This window comes from Bubalus kerabau, chromosome 2 (genome assembly GCF_029407905.1).
Source record: "Bubalus kerabau isolate K-KA32 ecotype Philippines breed swamp buffalo chromosome 2, PCC_UOA_SB_1v2, whole genome shotgun sequence".
Taxonomy (NCBI): Eukaryota; Metazoa; Chordata; class Mammalia; order Artiodactyla; family Bovidae; genus Bubalus; species Bubalus kerabau.
In genome coordinates, this window is record NC_073625.1 from 176,822,506 (window position 1) to 176,840,594 (window position 18,089).

Here is an 18,089-nt window from a genome sequence, read left to right on the forward strand (position 1 = left end):
TAAAGAAGGCTAAATGCCAAAAAATTGATGCTTTTGAACTGTGGTGCTGGAGGAGACTCTTGAGAGCTCCCTGGACTGCAAGGAGATCCAACCAGTCAATCTTAAAGGAAATCAGTCCTGAATATTTATTGGAAGGACTGAAGCTGAAGCTCCAATACTTTGGCCAGCTGACATGAAGAGCCGACTCATTAGAAAGAACCCTGATGCTGGGAAAGATTGAAGGCAGGAGGAGAAGGGGACGGCAAAAGATGAGATGGTAGGATGGCATTACTAATTCAGTGGACATGAGTATAAGCAAACTCCAGGAGCTTGTGAAGGACAGGGAAGCATGGCATGCTACAGTTCATGGGGTCACAAAGAATCAGACACAGCTGAGCAAGTGAACAACAAAACAAGTGAAAAATAGATTGGGAGGTCTTTGTGTCTACTAGAGGAAAGAGGTTGACTTTTTATCTAGAGTTAATTCTGTTTATTTTGTTTTGGACATATGTCTTCCAGAAAGCACAGAAAAACAGTTGAGTGAATATCAAGGGGAATACATGTGAGTGGAGGAGATAATTGTAGTGTGGTAATAAGAGATGACATTAAGAAAGGAGTCAGGAGGAATATTGGATTAGGACTGACAGCATGAAGTTCAAATGCCAACACATGGAGATTAGATTTAGTTCATAAAGCAAAAAACAATGGGAAAGCTATTGTTTTTTAGTAAGAAAATATTTTACGAACAGCAAGTCAAGCTTATTAATGAATGAGTCATGGAATCAGTTTAATGGGTCACGGTTCCACAGGAAACTGATAGGCATACTCAGATTTAAGATGTTTAATTTGAAGTGGGTTTAATAAGAGACTTTTTTCTAAGGCAGGTGGTGGGGGAGAAATGTCTACTACACCTGACTTTTAGAGCTATTTGGATATCTCTAAGTGGATACACTCATGTGTTTTTAGGTTTTTGGACAGAGACTCTCCCCTAGAGTTCTGGTAGCCACCTGGGACAATGGTCTCTGAGTTTTCATGCCCTCTTGATTAACAGGTTTCACTGTTGTCTTCTCTTTGGCACCAGTGGAATATGAAGGAAGGACCAAGCTGTCTAGTTGTTGCTGTTGCAGTGCCCAAACTGTTTGCCCTGCCCACTGTTTATTGATGCCCTTACAACATCAAACTTGGAGCACCTTGGAAGTTGTTTTCATCCTTTATTGTAGTTCTTTCCTATTCTGTTCTTTGTAAGTGTTGGGGAATGGTTATAACTTTTCTTCATCAGTCTGATTCCTTTTGTTTTCAGGGATTCCTTCTATATTGTATCTATTGAGAAGGTCTTCTCGTTTTCTAGTGACAATATGGCTTAAATTAAAAATGTATATATGATTATATGCATGTGTATGCATGCACATACACATATGTAAAATGACAGAGTTAACGGGAGGGTAGCTGGATCATTGGCTTATTTTGTCATCTTAATCCACTGTTTAGTAAAACTTATGTATTCTCTTGGTTTTTTTTTCCCCCTTAGATTACAGAATATTATCAGTCAAAAAAAAGCTGAGGACAAAGAGGGAAAAGATGAGCCCAGCAAAGATAACCAGCAGCAGGCTCTGATTGACCAGAGATACTTTCAGGTATTGCTGACAAAAAGACTGGTGTTGACAGTGAACCTTGGTTAAGAATCACGGTATGATAAATTATCAGTTAGTAAGGAATACTTGTATCCTTTATTTGCGTGTGCTTAGCGTGTTTTGTCTTGCCATGACATACCTAATTGTTAGAAGTTGGTACCTTGACTTAGAATGTCCCTTGAAAAGAGACTTTGGCCTAGTTCAAAGTAGAGCAGTAAAAACCTGACAAGATTTTAATAGATACCATAATCCTTTTCTTTACTCTCCCTGCTTAAGCCATTTCTCTTGTTTCCTTTTCTATCTTTTTGCTTTTGCTGTTGTTGATACTATTATTATATAAGTAAATCTACTTCTTAAGGTCCTTGTTGTACTTTTTTTAAAATTTGTATGTTTTGTCCACCTGAAACTTAATTTTCTTTGTGGTATAATTATAGCGATCCAACCTTGCTTGATATATAGACCATCTATTATTGAGCAAATGAGCAGTTAAGCCTGGTAGTTTACTGACTGAGCTGGGCCTGCATTCATATTTTATTGGGCCCTTACAGGTCTTTTTTTTAACTATGAATTAATTACTAGATTTTTTAATTAAGAGATTTTATTTAAGTCCTTATTTCTAGTTTCTCTTAAAAAGTCAAAGGATCTGGCAACAAATTCCTGCATAGCGGTTACCAGCGCAGAATTTGGCCTTGCCCTGCCATGCATGGCCGTGTGCTCCTCAGTTAGCCACAGTACCATGCCATCCTTGCTTCACTTATTTGTGCTCTTCCTTGGCTTCTACAAGCATTTGAGTTAGCAGTTTCTTGTAGACCATTCTTTCTCTACTTTATTGAAATTGAAATGTTTACCATATTCCCTTAGATGCATAGATTTATTTCTAGACTCTGTAGTGTCTCATTTCTATACTAATTTCTGTAGTTTTACAGTCAACTTTGGTACCTTTTGGGGTATTCTTTTAAATTTTTTTCTTGGATATATTTTTAGCACATTTGTTCTATATGAGCAATGTCAACTCAAAAACAGATCCTGCTGAGATGAGCTGAGATTGAATTAACTTTTTAGATTAATATTTGGAAAAATAACACATTTATAGTTTTGAATCATCTCACTCAGAAATATGTCTCTGATTTTATTTGGGTCTTCCTTTGTACCTTTTAATAAAGTTTTGTATCTTTTTAAGTTTAGCTCTTGCATATTTTTTGTTCTATTTCCTAGGTTATCTAGTTATCTTACAACTTTTATTGCTATTATTAATTGGAGCCCTTTTTCCATTACATTTTTAATTGATTGTTGCTGGTTCTTTGTACATCTCTGTGTTGATACTATGTCCAGGCACCTTTGTGAAAACTGTGGGGTTTTTTTGTAGTATAATTGTTTCCCAATGTTGCATTGCTTTCTGCTGTACAATGAAAGGAATCAGCTATATATATACATACATCCCTTCCCTCTTGGACCACCCTCCTACCACCACCACCCCTGCTACCACCCCACTCATCTAGGTAATCACAGAACACCAAGCTGAGAAAATATGGCAAAATGTTAACAGTTATTAAATCTCAGTTTATTTGGGTATTTGTGACTGGGCCACAGGGTGTCCTCCTATTTGGTCAAACATTATTCTGGATTTGTCTGAGAATACTTATGAGTGAGAGGAGAAAATCTTTTTTCTCTGTGGTTTGCTTAAACTGTTAAAGCCAATAATATACCTTCACTGTCATGCCTCGGGGATATATCAGCCCTCCATGTTATATACCTCAGGGTGTATCAGCCCCTATTTATAATTTAGTTCACAGGGATCTTGATCACTTTCCTTTCTATAAGATATTACACTGGCCCATTACATTGATGACAGTATGCTGATTAGACCTACCGAGCAAGACGTAGCAAATTATTGGTATTTGCATGTTAAAGGATGGGAAATAAATCTAACAAAAATGCAGGAACCTTCTACCGTAGTGAAACTTCTAGGGCTCAAGTGGTGTGGGCATGTCAAAATATCGTGTCTAAGGTAAAGGATAAGTTGTTCCTCGGGCCCCTCTAACAACCAAAAATGTGGCACAGCACCCAGTGCATCTCTTTGCATTTTGGAGGTAGCATATTCCTCCTGTGATGTGTTCCTCCCACCCCATTTACTGAGTGATCTGAAAAGGTGCTTGTTTTGAGTGTGGCTCAGAACAAGAGAAGGCTCTGCATTGGTCCAGGCTGCTGTGCGAGCTGCTCTGCCATTTGGGCCACAGGACCCTGGAGGTCCATGGTGGCTTAGACTGTCCTGGCAGACAGGGGTGCTGCTTGGAGCCCTTGGTGGCCCCTGTAGGTGAGTCACAAGTCAGATCCTTAGAGTTTTGGAGAAAAAATCCTGTCATCTTTTGCAAATAACTACTTTCCTCTTAAGAAATAGCTCTTGGCCTTTTATTGGGTCTGAGTAGAGACTGAAGACTTAACAGTGGGCAACCAACCTACCATGTAACCTGAATTACCTATCATGAACTGGGTGTTATTTGACCCACCAGCCATAAAGTTGGGTGAGCACAGCAGCACTCCATCATTGAATGAAAGTGGTACATATGAAATTGGGCCTGAGCAGACCCTAAAGGCACAATAAATTACATGAAGAAGTGGCCCAAATGCCCATGGTTTCCCATTCTTGCTGCACCACTTTCTCTCTCCCTGCCTGCACCTATGGCTTCAAGGGGAGTTCCTTATGATCAGTCAACACAAGAAGAGGAGACTTAGGCCTGGTTTACAGATGGCTTTGCATGATATGGAGGCACCACATTAAAGTACACAGCTGCAGCACTACAGCTCCTAGCTGGGGCATCCCTGAAGGAAAGTAGTGAGGGGAAATCCTCCCACTGGGCAGAACGATGAGCAGTGTACTACTGCACCACAAGGAAGGAAAGGAAGAGTGTGTCTAGAATACAAGAGCTCCCTTAGGGCATCTCTCAGTGTTGCCGTGCCTTGTTATAAAGGTCAATGGAAAACTCCAACAGCCTGGTCCAGACCCTTCAGAAATGAAGATTTGAATTACACCAGCAAGTAAAGAACCAGGAGCATCTGAGGTGCTTGTTGAAGGCAGATGTAATAAATAATAGGTAATGTAAGAAAGTAGTGATAAATACCAGCTGTGACCATATGATGACAACAGAAGTGAGGATTGCAATTGTCATGTGTATTGCTTCCTTCTTTTGTTACGACTATGTTCATATATTTATGTGTGTATGTATATATGTTTTTCTGTGTATATATTTATAAATATACACGTGGCAAGTGTTTTTTTTTTTCTTGCTCTTTTTTTCTTACGTAATGATTTTATGTCATATTTGAGTATCCAGCAAATTTGGAAAACTCAGCGGTGGCCACAGAACTGGAAAAGGTCAGTTTTCATTCCAATCCAAAAGGCAATGCCAAAGAATGCTCAAACTACTGCACAATTCACTCCTCTCATGTGCTAGCAAAGTAATGCTCAAAATTCTCCAAGCCAGGCTTCAGCAATACGTGAACCATGAACTTCCAGATGTTCAAGCTGGATTTAGAAAAGGCAGAGGAACCAGAGATCAAATTGCCAACATCTGTTGGATCGTCAAAAGCAAGAGAGTTCCAGAAAAACATCTACTTTTGCTTTATTGACTATGCCAAAGCCTGTGACCGTGTGGATCACAACAAATTAAAAAATTCTTTAAGAGCTGGAAATACTAGACCACCTGACCTGCCTCCTGAGAAACCTGTATGCAGGTCAAGAAGCAACAGTTAGAACTGGACATGGAACAACAGACTAGTTCCAAATCGGGAAAGGAGTACATCAAGGCTGTATATTGTCACCCTGCTTATTTAACTTATATGCAGAGTACATCATGTGAAATGCTGGGCTGGATGAAGCACAAGCTGGAATCAAGATTGCGGGAGAAATATCAATAACCTCAGATATGCAGATGACACCACACTTACGGCAAAAAGCAAAGAACTAAAGAGCCTCTTGATGAAAGTGAAAGAGGAGAGTGAAAAAGTTGGCTTAAAGCTCAACATTCAGAAAACTAAGATCATGGTATCTGGTCCCATCACTTCATGGGGAAACAGTGGCAGCCTTTATTTTCTTGGGCTCCAAAATCACTGCAGATAGTGACTGCAGCCATGAAATTAAAAGACACGTGTTCCTTGGAAGAAAAGCTATGACCAATCTAGATAGTACATTAAAAAGTAGAGACATTACTTTGCCGACAAAGGTCCAGCTAGTCAAAGGTATGGTTTTTCTGATAGTCATGTATGGATGTGAGCGTTGGACTATAAAGAAAGCTGAGTGCAGAAGAACTGATGCTTTTGAACTGTGGTGTTGGAGAAGACTCTTGAAAGTCCCTTAAACTGCAAGGAGATCCAACCAGTCCATCCTAAAGGAAATCAGTCCTGAATATTCATTGGAAGGACTGACAATGAAGCCGAAACTCCAATACTTTGGCCACCTGATGTGAAGAACTGACTCATTTGAAGAGACCCTGATTCTGGGGAAGACTGAAAGCAGGAGGAGAAGGGGACAATAGAGGATGAGATGGTTGGATGGCATCACCAACTCAATGGACATGAGTTTGAGTAAACTCCGGGAGTTGGTGATGGACAGAGAAGCCTGGCGTGCTTGCTGCAGTCCATGGGGTGGCAAAGAGTCGGACATGACTGAGTGACTGAACTGAACTGAATTTTATATCATAGTTTTTTTTAATTGTTACATATTTATTTATTTTTGACTGTGCTGTGTCTTTGTTGATGCACCCAGGCTTTCTCTAGTTGCAGTGAGTTGGGGGCTACTCTCTAGTTGTGATAAATGGGCTTCTCGTTGTGGTGGCTTCTCTTGTTGTGGAGCACAGGCTCTAGGTGCGAGGGCTTCAGTAGTTGCACCACACAAGTTCTAGAGCACAGGCTCAGTAGTTGTGGCACGTGGACTTAGTTGCCCCATGGCATGTGGAATCTTCCTGGACCAGGAATTGAACCTGTGTCCCCTGCATTGGCAGGTGGATTCTTAACCACTGCACCACCAGGGAAGTCCTATATCATTGTTTTTGAATTACAGGATATCAAGGAGAAGGATATCAAGTTATCAGGATATAAATGAACAATGCAGAGAAATAGAAGAAAACAACAGAAGGGGAAAGACTAGAGATCTCTTCAAGAAAATTGGAGATATCGCAGGAACATTTCATGGACAGATGGGCACAATAAAGGATAGAAACAATAAAGACCCAATAGAAGCAAAAGCAATGCAAGAATACACAGAAGAACTTTACAAAAAAGATCTTTATGAACCAGATAATCATGATGGTGTGGTCACTCACTCAGAGCCAGACATCCTGGAGTGTGAAGTCAAGTGGACCTTAGGAAGCACTGCTGCCAGTAAAGCTAGTGGAGGTGATGGTATTCCACCAGAGCTATTTAAAATCCTAAATGATGATGCTATTAAAGTGTTGCACTCAAAATGTCAACAAATTCGGAAAACTCAGCAGTGGCCACAGGACTAGAAAAGGTCAGTCTTCATCCTGGTTACCAAGAAGGGCAGTACTAAAGAATGTTCAAACCACCGGACAGTCGCACTCACTTCCCATGCTAATCAAGTTGTGCTCAAAATCCTTCAAGCTAGGCTTCAGCAGTACGTGAACCGACAACTTCCAAATGTACAAGCTGGGTTTAGAAAATGCATCAAGGAGAAGAGTAATCATCACTTTAGGACTTCACCTCCTTTTCTGGCAAAGGGGTGTAGTGCATCTTTGATTGTATACAGCATAGTTGTATCATGTTAGGTAATCAATGATCTTGTTTGTTATTGTGTGTATTTGGAGATTAAGTATGGTTGAAGGCAAACCTGATAGCTCAGCTGGTAAAGAATCCACCTGCAATGCAGGAGACCCTGGTTTGATTCCTGGGTCAGGAAGATCCACTGGAGAAGGGATAAGCTACCCACTCAAGTTTTCTTGAGCTTCTTTGTGGCTCAGCTGCTGGTAAAGAATCTTCCTGCAGTGTGGGAGACCTGGGTTCAATCTCTGGGTTGGGAAGATCCCCTGAAGAAGGGAAAGACTACCCACTCCAGTATTCTGGCCTAGAGAATTCCATGGACTATACAGTCGCAAAGAGTCGGACACGACTGAGCAACTTTCAGTTCACTTGAAGACAAACCTGGTGGCTCAGATGGTAAAAGAATCTGCCAGTGATGTGGGAGACTGGGTTCAATCCCTGGGTTGGGAAGCTACCCTGAAGAAGGGAATGGCTACCCACTGCAGTATTCTTGCGGGAAGAATTCCATGAACACAGGAGCCTGGTGCGCTACAGTCTATGGAGTCTCAAAGAGTTAGACATGACTGAGTGCCTAAAGCAAAGTGTATGGGTGTCAGATTGACAAGGGGTGAACTTGTGATGGTTAATTTTATGTGTCAACTTGACTAGGCTAGAGGGTGCCCAGATAATCTGGTCAGATATTGTCCTAGGTGTGTCTATAGGGTGTTTCTGGGTGAAGTTAACATTTGAAATGGTAGACTGGGGCAAAGTGGATTGCCTTCTCTACAGTGGGTGAGTCTCATCAATCAGTTGAGGCCTGAGTAGAACAAAAAGGCTGAGGGAACAAAAAGGAAGAGGAAACTTTCTGCCTGCCTGATTGCGTTTGAGCTGAGACATCAATTTTTTTTTTTTTCCCCTGCCTTCAAATGTTGAACTGAAACATTGGCTCTTCCTGGGTCTCAAGCCTGTGGGAATTCAGACTGGAACTGTATCATGGGCTCTTCTGGGTCTCCAGCATTGCTAACTGTAGATCTCAGGATTTATCAGCTCCTATAATAGAGCGAATCAGTTCTTTATAATTAATAAACACACATACATATGCACACAAAAGTACACATCCTGTTCATTCTGTTTCTGGTGAACCCTGACTATATAAATAGTATTTATTGTTCATAGTCTCTTTATTTTCATTTAAGGAAATTTCATCAAAATTTTCTTGATGAAAAATTGGGAGAAAAAGTTATTTAAATCTCCATCAAAATTTCAATCTCTTATCCAGTTCAAAACTTCTGCTTTATGCTTTATTTTGTGCCTGCCCTATACTTCTCCAAACAAGCAGTGTGGCAAGGGATTGTGATCTGTTTCATTATTTCATTGCTCCTCTTCTCTCCTAGTCCTCTGCTGTATCTGGCTTCTTCCACGTTGGCAGTGAGGGTGGATGTTGAGTGAGAATAGAAAGCAGAAGAGTAGAACCTTTCTTGACTGGTGCTGGCGTAATCTAGCACTGGTGCCCTTTGTGTGGCTGATGACCAAATACTGCCCCTTTTTCTCTATCATAGAATGTGTGTCGTTTTTTCCAACTGACCTCTTATGAATCCTTCTCCTTCTCTTGTTCAACTGACACTCCCTTAAAGGCCTCCAGCTATATGTACTTTTTTTTTTTTTTCCATGAAAGCAAAGCTTGACTGTCTTCCAAAGTATCCTTGGTCACAGGGTATATTCTTACCTACCATAAAGTAAAAAGGCAAACTTCTCTTGTTGCTGCTTCCTCTCCTTATTCTAGTCCATCTTTGTCTTTTTCATTTTATTTTTGCTGTGTAAGCAACCCTCCTAAAACTTAATGACTTAAAATAACAACCCTTTTAGTATTACTGTGCTTGAACAGCTGAGCAGTTCTCAGCTGGGCTCCTTCATGCACCTGCTATCAGATACAAGTCAGCTAGGTGGCTCTGGAGTTGAATGGATATCAGGGTGATTGGGTTGACTGGGCCATGTGTCTTTTATCATTCACCATTTAGCTTGGGCTCTTCCACAGGGCATCATCATCATCTTAGTCACTCAGTAGTGTCCAACTCTTTGCTACCCCATGGACTGTAGCCTGCCATGCTCTTCTGTCCAAGGGGCTTCCCTGGTAGCTCAGAGGGTGAAGCGTCTGCCTGCAATGCGGGAGACCTGGGTTTGATCTCCAGGTCAGGAAGATCCCCTGGAGGTGGAAATGGCAACTCACTCCAGTACTCTTGCCTGGAAAATTCCACAGATGGAAGAACCTGTTAGGCTACAGTCCATGGGGTTGCAAAGAGTCACACACGACTGAGCAACTTCACTTCCACAGGGCAGAAGAGCTCAATAGGAGAGAGCAGAAATAATCAAGGCCCCTTGAGTCTTGGGCTCCAAACTGGCACACCATTATTTCCTTTTCTGTCTGCCAGAGCAAGGCCCAAGGTTGCCCCTAGATTCACGGAGTAGAAAATAGACTCTACTTCTTGATAGGAGAACCTGCAGTGTCATATTGCAAAGACAAGAGCACAAAGACAAAAATTGCAGTAATTTTTGCAAACAATCTGCAAGGTATGGATACACACTGCTAGCCATATATGTAATCCTCCTTGGTTCACCATCACCCTCATGGAATGCGGTTGTGCTATGACCTTGTGGAGATCAGCTCCCTGCTCTCCCTGTTCTGCTGTCCTTAATTTTTGGTGTGAGGGAGAAGGAGAATAAAGACTGTATTCCTGTGCTCATTAGTAACTTAATGAAGGGGAATTATTTTTTCCATTAAAATGGTATTCAAAGTAGGGTTTAAAGGTAATTGAATCAAAACATTGAAATGTACGTTCTAAGCCAAACAACTACTTGTAAATAAACATCAGAAATCAAATTCTCAGAAGACCTGTAGCTTTCTATGGGGAAAGAAGAAAACAGTTATTTTTCACTCATTCTGTACAGCCCTTTGAAAGATACTTGTCTTGGTGATTCCTGTCCAATGAATCTCTAACTCAGAAAATGATGTTGCATTGATACATAAGCACTCTAACATAGATCACTCTGATAGGACTGTGATAAACTTTTCAACTAAAAATGCCATCTTTTTTTAAAGGTATTGAGTAGCATCAATTCAATTATTCACAATCCAAGAGCTCCAGTAATAATATATAAACAGAGCAAAGGAACAGCCCAACATTTTAATAGAGATCTTGTTCAGGATTGTGGATTTGAGCATCTTGTTCCTATAATAGAGATGTGGGCAGATCAACTGGCTTCCTTAAAGGTATGTGGTTGAATACTCTTTACATGGCTTTGAAAATGTATCAGTCTGTGGGCTTTATATACTTTTATTCTCAAAGTTTTATATTTAGTGTGCTTTTACCATAGTTTTTTTCTTTATAATTGTACCTTATTGATGAAATGTTGGTTAATAAAAGTGTCATTGTGTTGTGATTTCCTGACTTTTTCAAATTCTGGTGATACTAATTGTTTAGTACATTTATTTGACACTGAATGTGTTGCCTTGAATTGCTAATTTTTAAAAAACTATCAAAATGTTATACTCTTCCTCTTTCTTACCAAATGCTGCTGCTGCTGCTAAGTCACTTCAGTCGTGTCCAACTCTATGCGACCCGATAGAGGGCAGCCCACCAGGCTCCCCCGTCCCTGGGATTCTCTAGGCAAGAGTACTGGAGTGGGATGCCATTGCCTTCTCTGTCTTACCAAATGAAAGGTTAACAATAGTAATATGTGAGGTCTAGGTGTTAATTGTGCTTGTGCTTAGTCACTCAGTCGTGTCCAACTCTGCAACCCCATGGTCTGTAGCCCACCAGGCTCCTCTGTCCATGGGGATTCTCTAGACAAGAGTACTGGAGTGGGTTGCATGCCTTCCTCCAGGGCATCTTCCCAACCCAGGAATCGAACCCAGGTCTCCCGCATCTAGGTGTTAATTAGTGAGTGTTAAATAAGTGGAGGACTAAAATAAGAAGTTGAGAAAAATAAGAACTTCCTGTGTTTCCTTCTGTATTCTAGAGTTGCATTGTCTAATACATTAACCACTCACCTACATGTAGATTTTGATCACTTGAAATATGATAGTCACAACTGAAACGTGCTGCAAGTATAAAATTACACACCAGATTTAGTAGAAATAGAAATCATGGACATGATTAAAAGATAATTAAAATAGATGATCTGTTGATACTATTTTGGATATATTGGGTTAAATATATTAAAATTGTCACCTATTTCTTTTTACTTTTTTAACATGGCTACTAGATATTACTGTGACACACATTACATTTCTTTTGCACGACATTGATGTTTTAAAGGGCCAAGCACCAAGCACTGTGCTATGCACGTAGTTGATGCCCAGTAAATATTTGTTTATTGATTGATCAGTCTTAGACTTCTAAACTTACAGGATCCCAGCTCCTTGTGCACAGTTTTAAATAGATTAGGACAACATATTTAGGCCAGGAAAACAAGTAGACTGTCATGAAAATTCAGTAGAATTACTTTTTAGGCATCTTTTCGAATTAAATTTTTTCTTGGAGCTACATACATGGATGAATCTTGAAAATATCCTAAATGAAAGAAACCTGTACAAAAGGTCACATATTGTATGATTCTGTTTTTTAATGAAATGCTCATTAGTATAGTATAGGCAAATCCATAGAAAAAGAAAATAAGATTAGTGGTTACCCAAAGCCTGGGAGCGAGAGAGAATAGGGAATAAGGGTTTCTTTTTGGCATGATGAAAATATTCTAGAATTAAGATAATTGTGATGATTGCACATCTCTGTAAATAAGACTACTGAATTACACACTTAAAGAGGATGAATTTTATGGTATATGAATTACATCTCAATAAATCTGTTATTTAAAAAATCAAGGGCAAAATAGAAAGGACAAGCTTATTTTTTATTCATTGATAATTCAAAATAATTACTTAAATAATAGCATACATTACTAATAAATAACATACAATTACTTTAAACATCCAGATTCCAGATAATCAGTATATGTATAATGTTTTTTTAAGGCCTGAAGAAAATGAATTTAACAGACTCTTTCTAAACAGGTAATGGTGTTTTTAAAAAAATACTGATGATGGTTAATATATGTATTACATCTGCTTGGATAATGATATTTTATTAACATGATTATGAAAACTTTAAAAAATGCATAATAGCATATTATTTGTTTTGTTATGAAGGATTTATATAAGTCCTTGAAAATACTGTCTACAGAACTGGTGCCTTGGCATAATTTAAAGAAGCAGGATGAAAATGAAGGTGTCAGAGTTGAAGATCTGTTGTTTATAGTGGATACCATGTTAGAAGAAGTTGAAAATAAGGCAAAGGTAATACTACCCAGTACTTACATAGATATTCACATTTTAATGTGAAATTAATGATATGGATACAGATATTCTACTATAACTCTTTCTCTTTTTAAAGTTTTTGTTAAAGATTTGGAATAATTTTAAGATGTGAACTTTCTTTTTCTTCCTCTCTTTTGGGCAGGACAGCAATATGCCAGACTTCCACATTTTGCGAGCTATTGTTTCTCACTTCCAAAAATTATTTGATGTTCCTTCTTTAACTGGAGTCTATCCTCGAATGAATGAAGTTTATACTAGGCTTGGAGAATTGAACAATGCTGTGAGAAACCTCCAAGAACTCTTAGAACTAGGTAATGACTCATTTTCATTTTTGGCCTCCCACTTAATAATGATTATTAATAAATCTGACTCTCTGTGATCCCATGGACTATAACCCACCAGGCTCCTCTGTCCATGGAATCCTCCAGGCAAGAATACTGGAGTGGGTAGCCATTCCCTTCTCCAGGGGATCTTCCCAACTCAGGGATTGAACCTGGGTCTTCTGCATTGCAGGCCGATTCTTTACTGTCTGAGCCACCAGGGAGGTCCCATTAATAAATCAACAAAAAGTAGGTGAAAAATTGAGGGTAACAGAAACATAGCGTTTGGTTTAATGATTTTGAAAATTCCCTTAAAATATTCTTTCCTTTTATTTCTCTTTTTCAGATAGTTCATCCTCATTGTGTGTGCTGGTGAGCACAGTTGGAAAATTGTGTAGGCTGATTAATGAAGATGTGAATGAAAAGATTATGCAGGTATTAGGACCTGAGGACCTTCAAAGGTATTTATTTTAAAAAGGTTGCAAAGTATTGTCCAGAATGTTTGGAGTGGTAAAATTAAAGATTTTCAAAACTTCATAAGTTATTTACCTTTCCTGTTTGGAATAGCATTTTTAAAAATAATCTCACACCTTAGGGATGGAGAGAATATCAAATATTTTCAAGATAAAAGTAGATTCTGGGGTCTGAGTCAGGACTCTAGCATTTTTGCTATAAGCTTATTCCCAAGGGAAATTATAATTGGAGAAAATCAAACTTTGTCAGCAACTTCATGTTAATTCAGAATATATAAGTAAGTCCAATTTTTAGTAAATTACCATAGATCACTGAATAATCACTAAGAGTATGTGCATTATTTGATAAGATATTGCTGTTGCTACTGCTAAGTCGCATCAGTCGTGTCCGACTCTGTGCGACCCCACAGATGGCAGCCCAACAGGCTCCCCCATCCCTGGGATTCTCCAGGCAAGAACACTGGAGTAGGTTGCCATTTCCTTCTCCAATGCATGAAAGTGAAAAGTGAAAGTGAAGTCGCTCAGTCGTGTCCTACTCTTAGAGACCCCGTGGACCGTAGCCTACCAGGCTCCTCCGTCCATGGGATTCTCCAGGCAAGAGTACTGGAGTGGGTTGCCATTGCCTTCTCCAGATAAGATATTAAGGATTTCTTTTTTAAAGCTAGGCACCTCCAACATAAAACCTAATTTTTTTTTTTTAATGTTAAAACATTATAGCTGTATTCTTCCTCCCTCCTCCCTCAGATTTTATACTGCAACATAAGGGAAGTATATGTTCCATATGTTCTGCAAGTTTTCCAAGAGGAACCCTAACCTTATCTGACACTTGAGGTTTCTGATACTTGATGATTTTAAAAGGAACGTATGTCTCACTATTGGTATTTTTCTCCCTCCCAGTTTTACAGATTACTGATACTTATTCTTAATGTTTAATATAATACAGGATATGAAAATCAATTATTTTTGGAAAACATGGTCTCTTAAGACTCCTCAAGCTAAATGGAAAGTTCCCATATTAGAAATGTTAGATAAATTTAACCTTAGGACAGATGATTATACTGCTAGTAGATTTTTTGTTGTTGTTTTAGAAAAGTATTACTAGATGAACAAAAAGCTCAGAAGGAAAGATTGCAGTATAATCATTAAATTTGTATTTAAATTATCAGGACAGTTTCTTTCTGTTTTGAAATGTTCTATGTCCATTCAGATGTAAGAATCCTAAGTCAGAAATTCAGTGTAAATTGTGCTTTTTTTTTTTTAAGCATTATCCACAAATTGGAAGAACATGAAGAATTTTTCCCAGCATTTCAGGCATTTACTAATGATCTACTCAAAATCTTAGGTAAGATTTTTGTCGGAGGTGGTTAAATATTGAGTCTCAGGATGTCATTGGGTTTGAGGGAAGAGTGTTCCTTAGTCACTGTATTAGTGTTTTTACCTAGAGTGGTAGAAGTGTCTGGAAACCACTAATAGTAGTGAAAACAAACTTCTGACTTGCAGTTACAGTTGGTTGGGTTTAATCTACAGAACAGAGAAAGACATATTCTTTAAGGAGCTGAACCTTTGTTTTAGGACTTTAAAATGAGAAATGACATTATTCTGGCTAGGCCCACTCCAACCCTGACTGTCATTGGATAATGAGAAATGTCTGTAGAATTTATGATCTTGATAGGTGTGTTTTTAATTTTTCTTCTTCCTCCTCCTCCTTTTTTCTTTTTTTAAAAAAGATAGTTCCTACCTACTCTTTTCTTAAAATTTAATTTCCTCAGATGATGAGAAATAATATAACATCTGTAGTAAAGGAGATGTAAACATCTGTAGAAAGGAGATGAATTTATAAGTTTGTGGAAGGGAAGAGATACATTTACACTCTTGGTCAGATTGAGGGCTTTAAGGGGAAAAAAATAGGAATCATAGCCAAAATAAAAACCCCATCTTTTACTTTAAGTGTGATTTATGGCTATAAAAATATTATGATTATGATTATGGCTATAAAAATAATTAATCTTACCATTAAGAACACTTTTTAGGGAATTCCTGGTGGTCCACTGGCTAGGACTATGTGTGTTCACTGTTGAGAGTGTAGGTTCATCCTCCGTAGAGGAACTAAGATTCCCTAAACCCAACAAAACAAAATCACTTTTTAAAAATGTTACAGTGATTTATTTACTTCATTAATTCACTATGATTAATGAATTTTTTTTGTGTGTAGCTCATTTGAAGTTGAAAGTTTTTGTTTTGTTTTTTAAAGAATGACTCTGACATAGGAAATTAAATTAGAAGAGGAGATAAGGTTTGGTAGAAGATAAAGCAATGAGTAAGTTAAAATTTGGTAAGAAGATGAGTAAATGAAAGGCACATCTGACTGGAGTATATAGCCTAGTTGAACATAAATTTTGTGGCCAATTTTATGTAGACTGGAAGCAACAGAGACAGTGAATGTACTTTATTCATGCTCATACATTTGAAAAGATCATGGCAAGGGAAGACGTAATTGGAAAGTTTAACTTGAGATATGAAAATGTAGAAATGTATTTATTGCCTTGTATCTTAAAAAGCTTTGTTTCCTGCAATATGATTTTACTTGCTTTGAGATAGCGATTAACAGTGTTTCTTGTCATTAACAAACATTTTACTAGGTGTGCTATTAACACTTATTTCATAATCCTTGTATAGAAACTTCTTCTCAGATATAATACTCAACATGGTTCATGTGGGATCATTTGCTTCAATATACATTGTTCATGTGCTGTTCGGTCACAGTTGAAATTCTGGAGTAAATATTAACATTTCAGAAATTAAATCTGTTTTGGTAAACATGACTATTTTTATTATTACTAGATGCGAGGTGGCTTAGTGATAAAGAATCCACCTGTTAGTGCTGGAGACGTGGGTTTGATCCCTGGGTCAGAAAGATCCCCTGGAGAAGGAAATGGCACCCCACTCCAGTATTCTTGCCTGGGAAATCCCATGGACAGAGGAGCCTGGAGGGCTACAGTCCATGGGGTCGCAGAGTCAGACACAACTTAGCAACTAAACAACAAACAACAACAACAGATGTCATATTACACATCTAGAACTACAGAGTGGATTACTGAATATCAGGTATGGAGAAGGACTTTCTTTTTTCTCATGTAAGTGGTGTGTTTAGTTGAGAAAATTCTCATCTCAACCAAGATCCTTCTCTGTGAGGTTTATTTATAAGGCAGATTTCTCTTCTAGGGAGAAAACAGGTGTGATTTTAGAATGCGGGTCATGGAATAACTTGATCTTTGTACCTTATTTACTGCAGTATAATTCTCAGCTGTAGATTTGCTCGTATTCTTTTCCTTTCTTATATCATCTGTGTTCCGACAGAAGAGATCCCTAAGTCCTTAGATGGAGGCCCAGGAAAGAGAAAGGGCCTCTCCTAGGGATTTCACCATGTAAGCTCACCCATATATTAGAAAGAGGCAGTAACATAATGTTATAAATATGGTGAGTAGTATCTGTTGTTAAGAGCACACTGCTAATGAGATTAATATCAGAGTCAGAAGATGCTTTTGTAGGTAGCTTTTACAAACAAATGTCCTGTGAATCAGTGATACACTTTTAGAGAAAAATTTCATGTGCTTGAAAGCACTAGTGATGTTGCCTTTGTGTTTGAGGTTTGCCTTTGCCCAGAGTTATCATTTCATCTGAGCCTAACACTGGATGAAGCTACTGTTTTATTATTGTTTTTCTGTTACAGAAATTGATGACTTGGATGCCATTGTACCTGCAGTAAGGAAATTAAAAATACTTTCATACTGAAAACAAATCATTTTTACTGTGTAAATTGCATTCTTAACATCCTAAGTATTTTGTAGGATTGATCTTATTCTGAGACATGGGTTATAAAATGTATTTACCTCAAAATTTACCCCCTTCTTTCTATTGAGGCCTCCATCTGTATAGTTTTTATTGACTTTGAGATTCTTTTATAGAAAACAATTGCTAAGTTTAATTAATAAATTAACTTTAGATGCTTGAATAATTCTTAAGCAGTTCTTGAGTACTTAAAATTTAAGATTGTTTTAAAGTACAGTGTGTGAATAAGAGAGAAACTCAGGGAGAGATAATGCGAGTACTAGAAAGGTTGCATTTAAGTTCAGAGTTTACTGACCTTTATGGTTCTAGGAACAAGGAATGCCAATGTCTGTCTTTAGTCCAGCCAGCAGGAAGCTATTGCTTTCCTGGCAAGGAAATGGCACATTGTATTAAGATACCCCTCATGACACCTGTACTTTCAGAGCAGAAGGAACAAAAGGAAGAAGGAAAAAAAATTTTCCTATGAGGGTAGAAAAGAATTATGAGGTAAAATAGATGAGTAGGTGTAAGTCTCTCATTTAAAAAGTGTCTTTTTTACTATCTTCATGTGATGTACCTTTTATAAGGGCATGAAATCTTAAATAAAATTTTGTAAAGAATTTCCAAATGTAAGTGTTCTCAGTGACTTATTTGTATTCCTCATAATGAGTCATATTCTCTTACTAGTCTGAGCCTTCCTTGGGCAACTGGTTCACCCTTGCTGCATTTTTTGTAA

At 38.3% G+C, this 18,089-nt stretch overlaps 1 protein-coding gene across 9 annotated transcripts in view; it reads left to right on the forward strand.

Moving 5' to 3' along the window:
• Positions 1 to 17,981, forward strand: part of CEP70 (centrosomal protein 70) — a 79,361-nt gene extending 61,380 nt beyond the window's left edge. For all 9 annotated transcript variants that reach the window (XM_055569556.1, XM_055569559.1, XM_055569560.1 and 6 more), the window contains 7 exons: positions 1,508 to 1,613; positions 10,459 to 10,629; positions 12,565 to 12,711; positions 12,875 to 13,043; positions 13,399 to 13,513; positions 14,788 to 14,867; positions 17,256 to 17,981. In XM_055569556.1, coding sequence (XP_055425531.1) covers positions 1,508 to 1,613; positions 10,459 to 10,629; positions 12,565 to 12,711; positions 12,875 to 13,043; positions 13,399 to 13,513; positions 14,788 to 14,867; positions 17,256 to 17,317 — 850 coding nt within the window. In that variant the 3' untranslated portion in view covers positions 17,318 to 17,981. The remainder of the gene's footprint in view (positions 1 to 1,507; positions 1,614 to 10,458; positions 10,630 to 12,564; positions 12,712 to 12,874; positions 13,044 to 13,398; positions 13,514 to 14,787; positions 14,868 to 17,255) is intronic.
• The last annotated feature ends 108 nt before the right edge of the window (positions 17,982 to 18,089 follow it).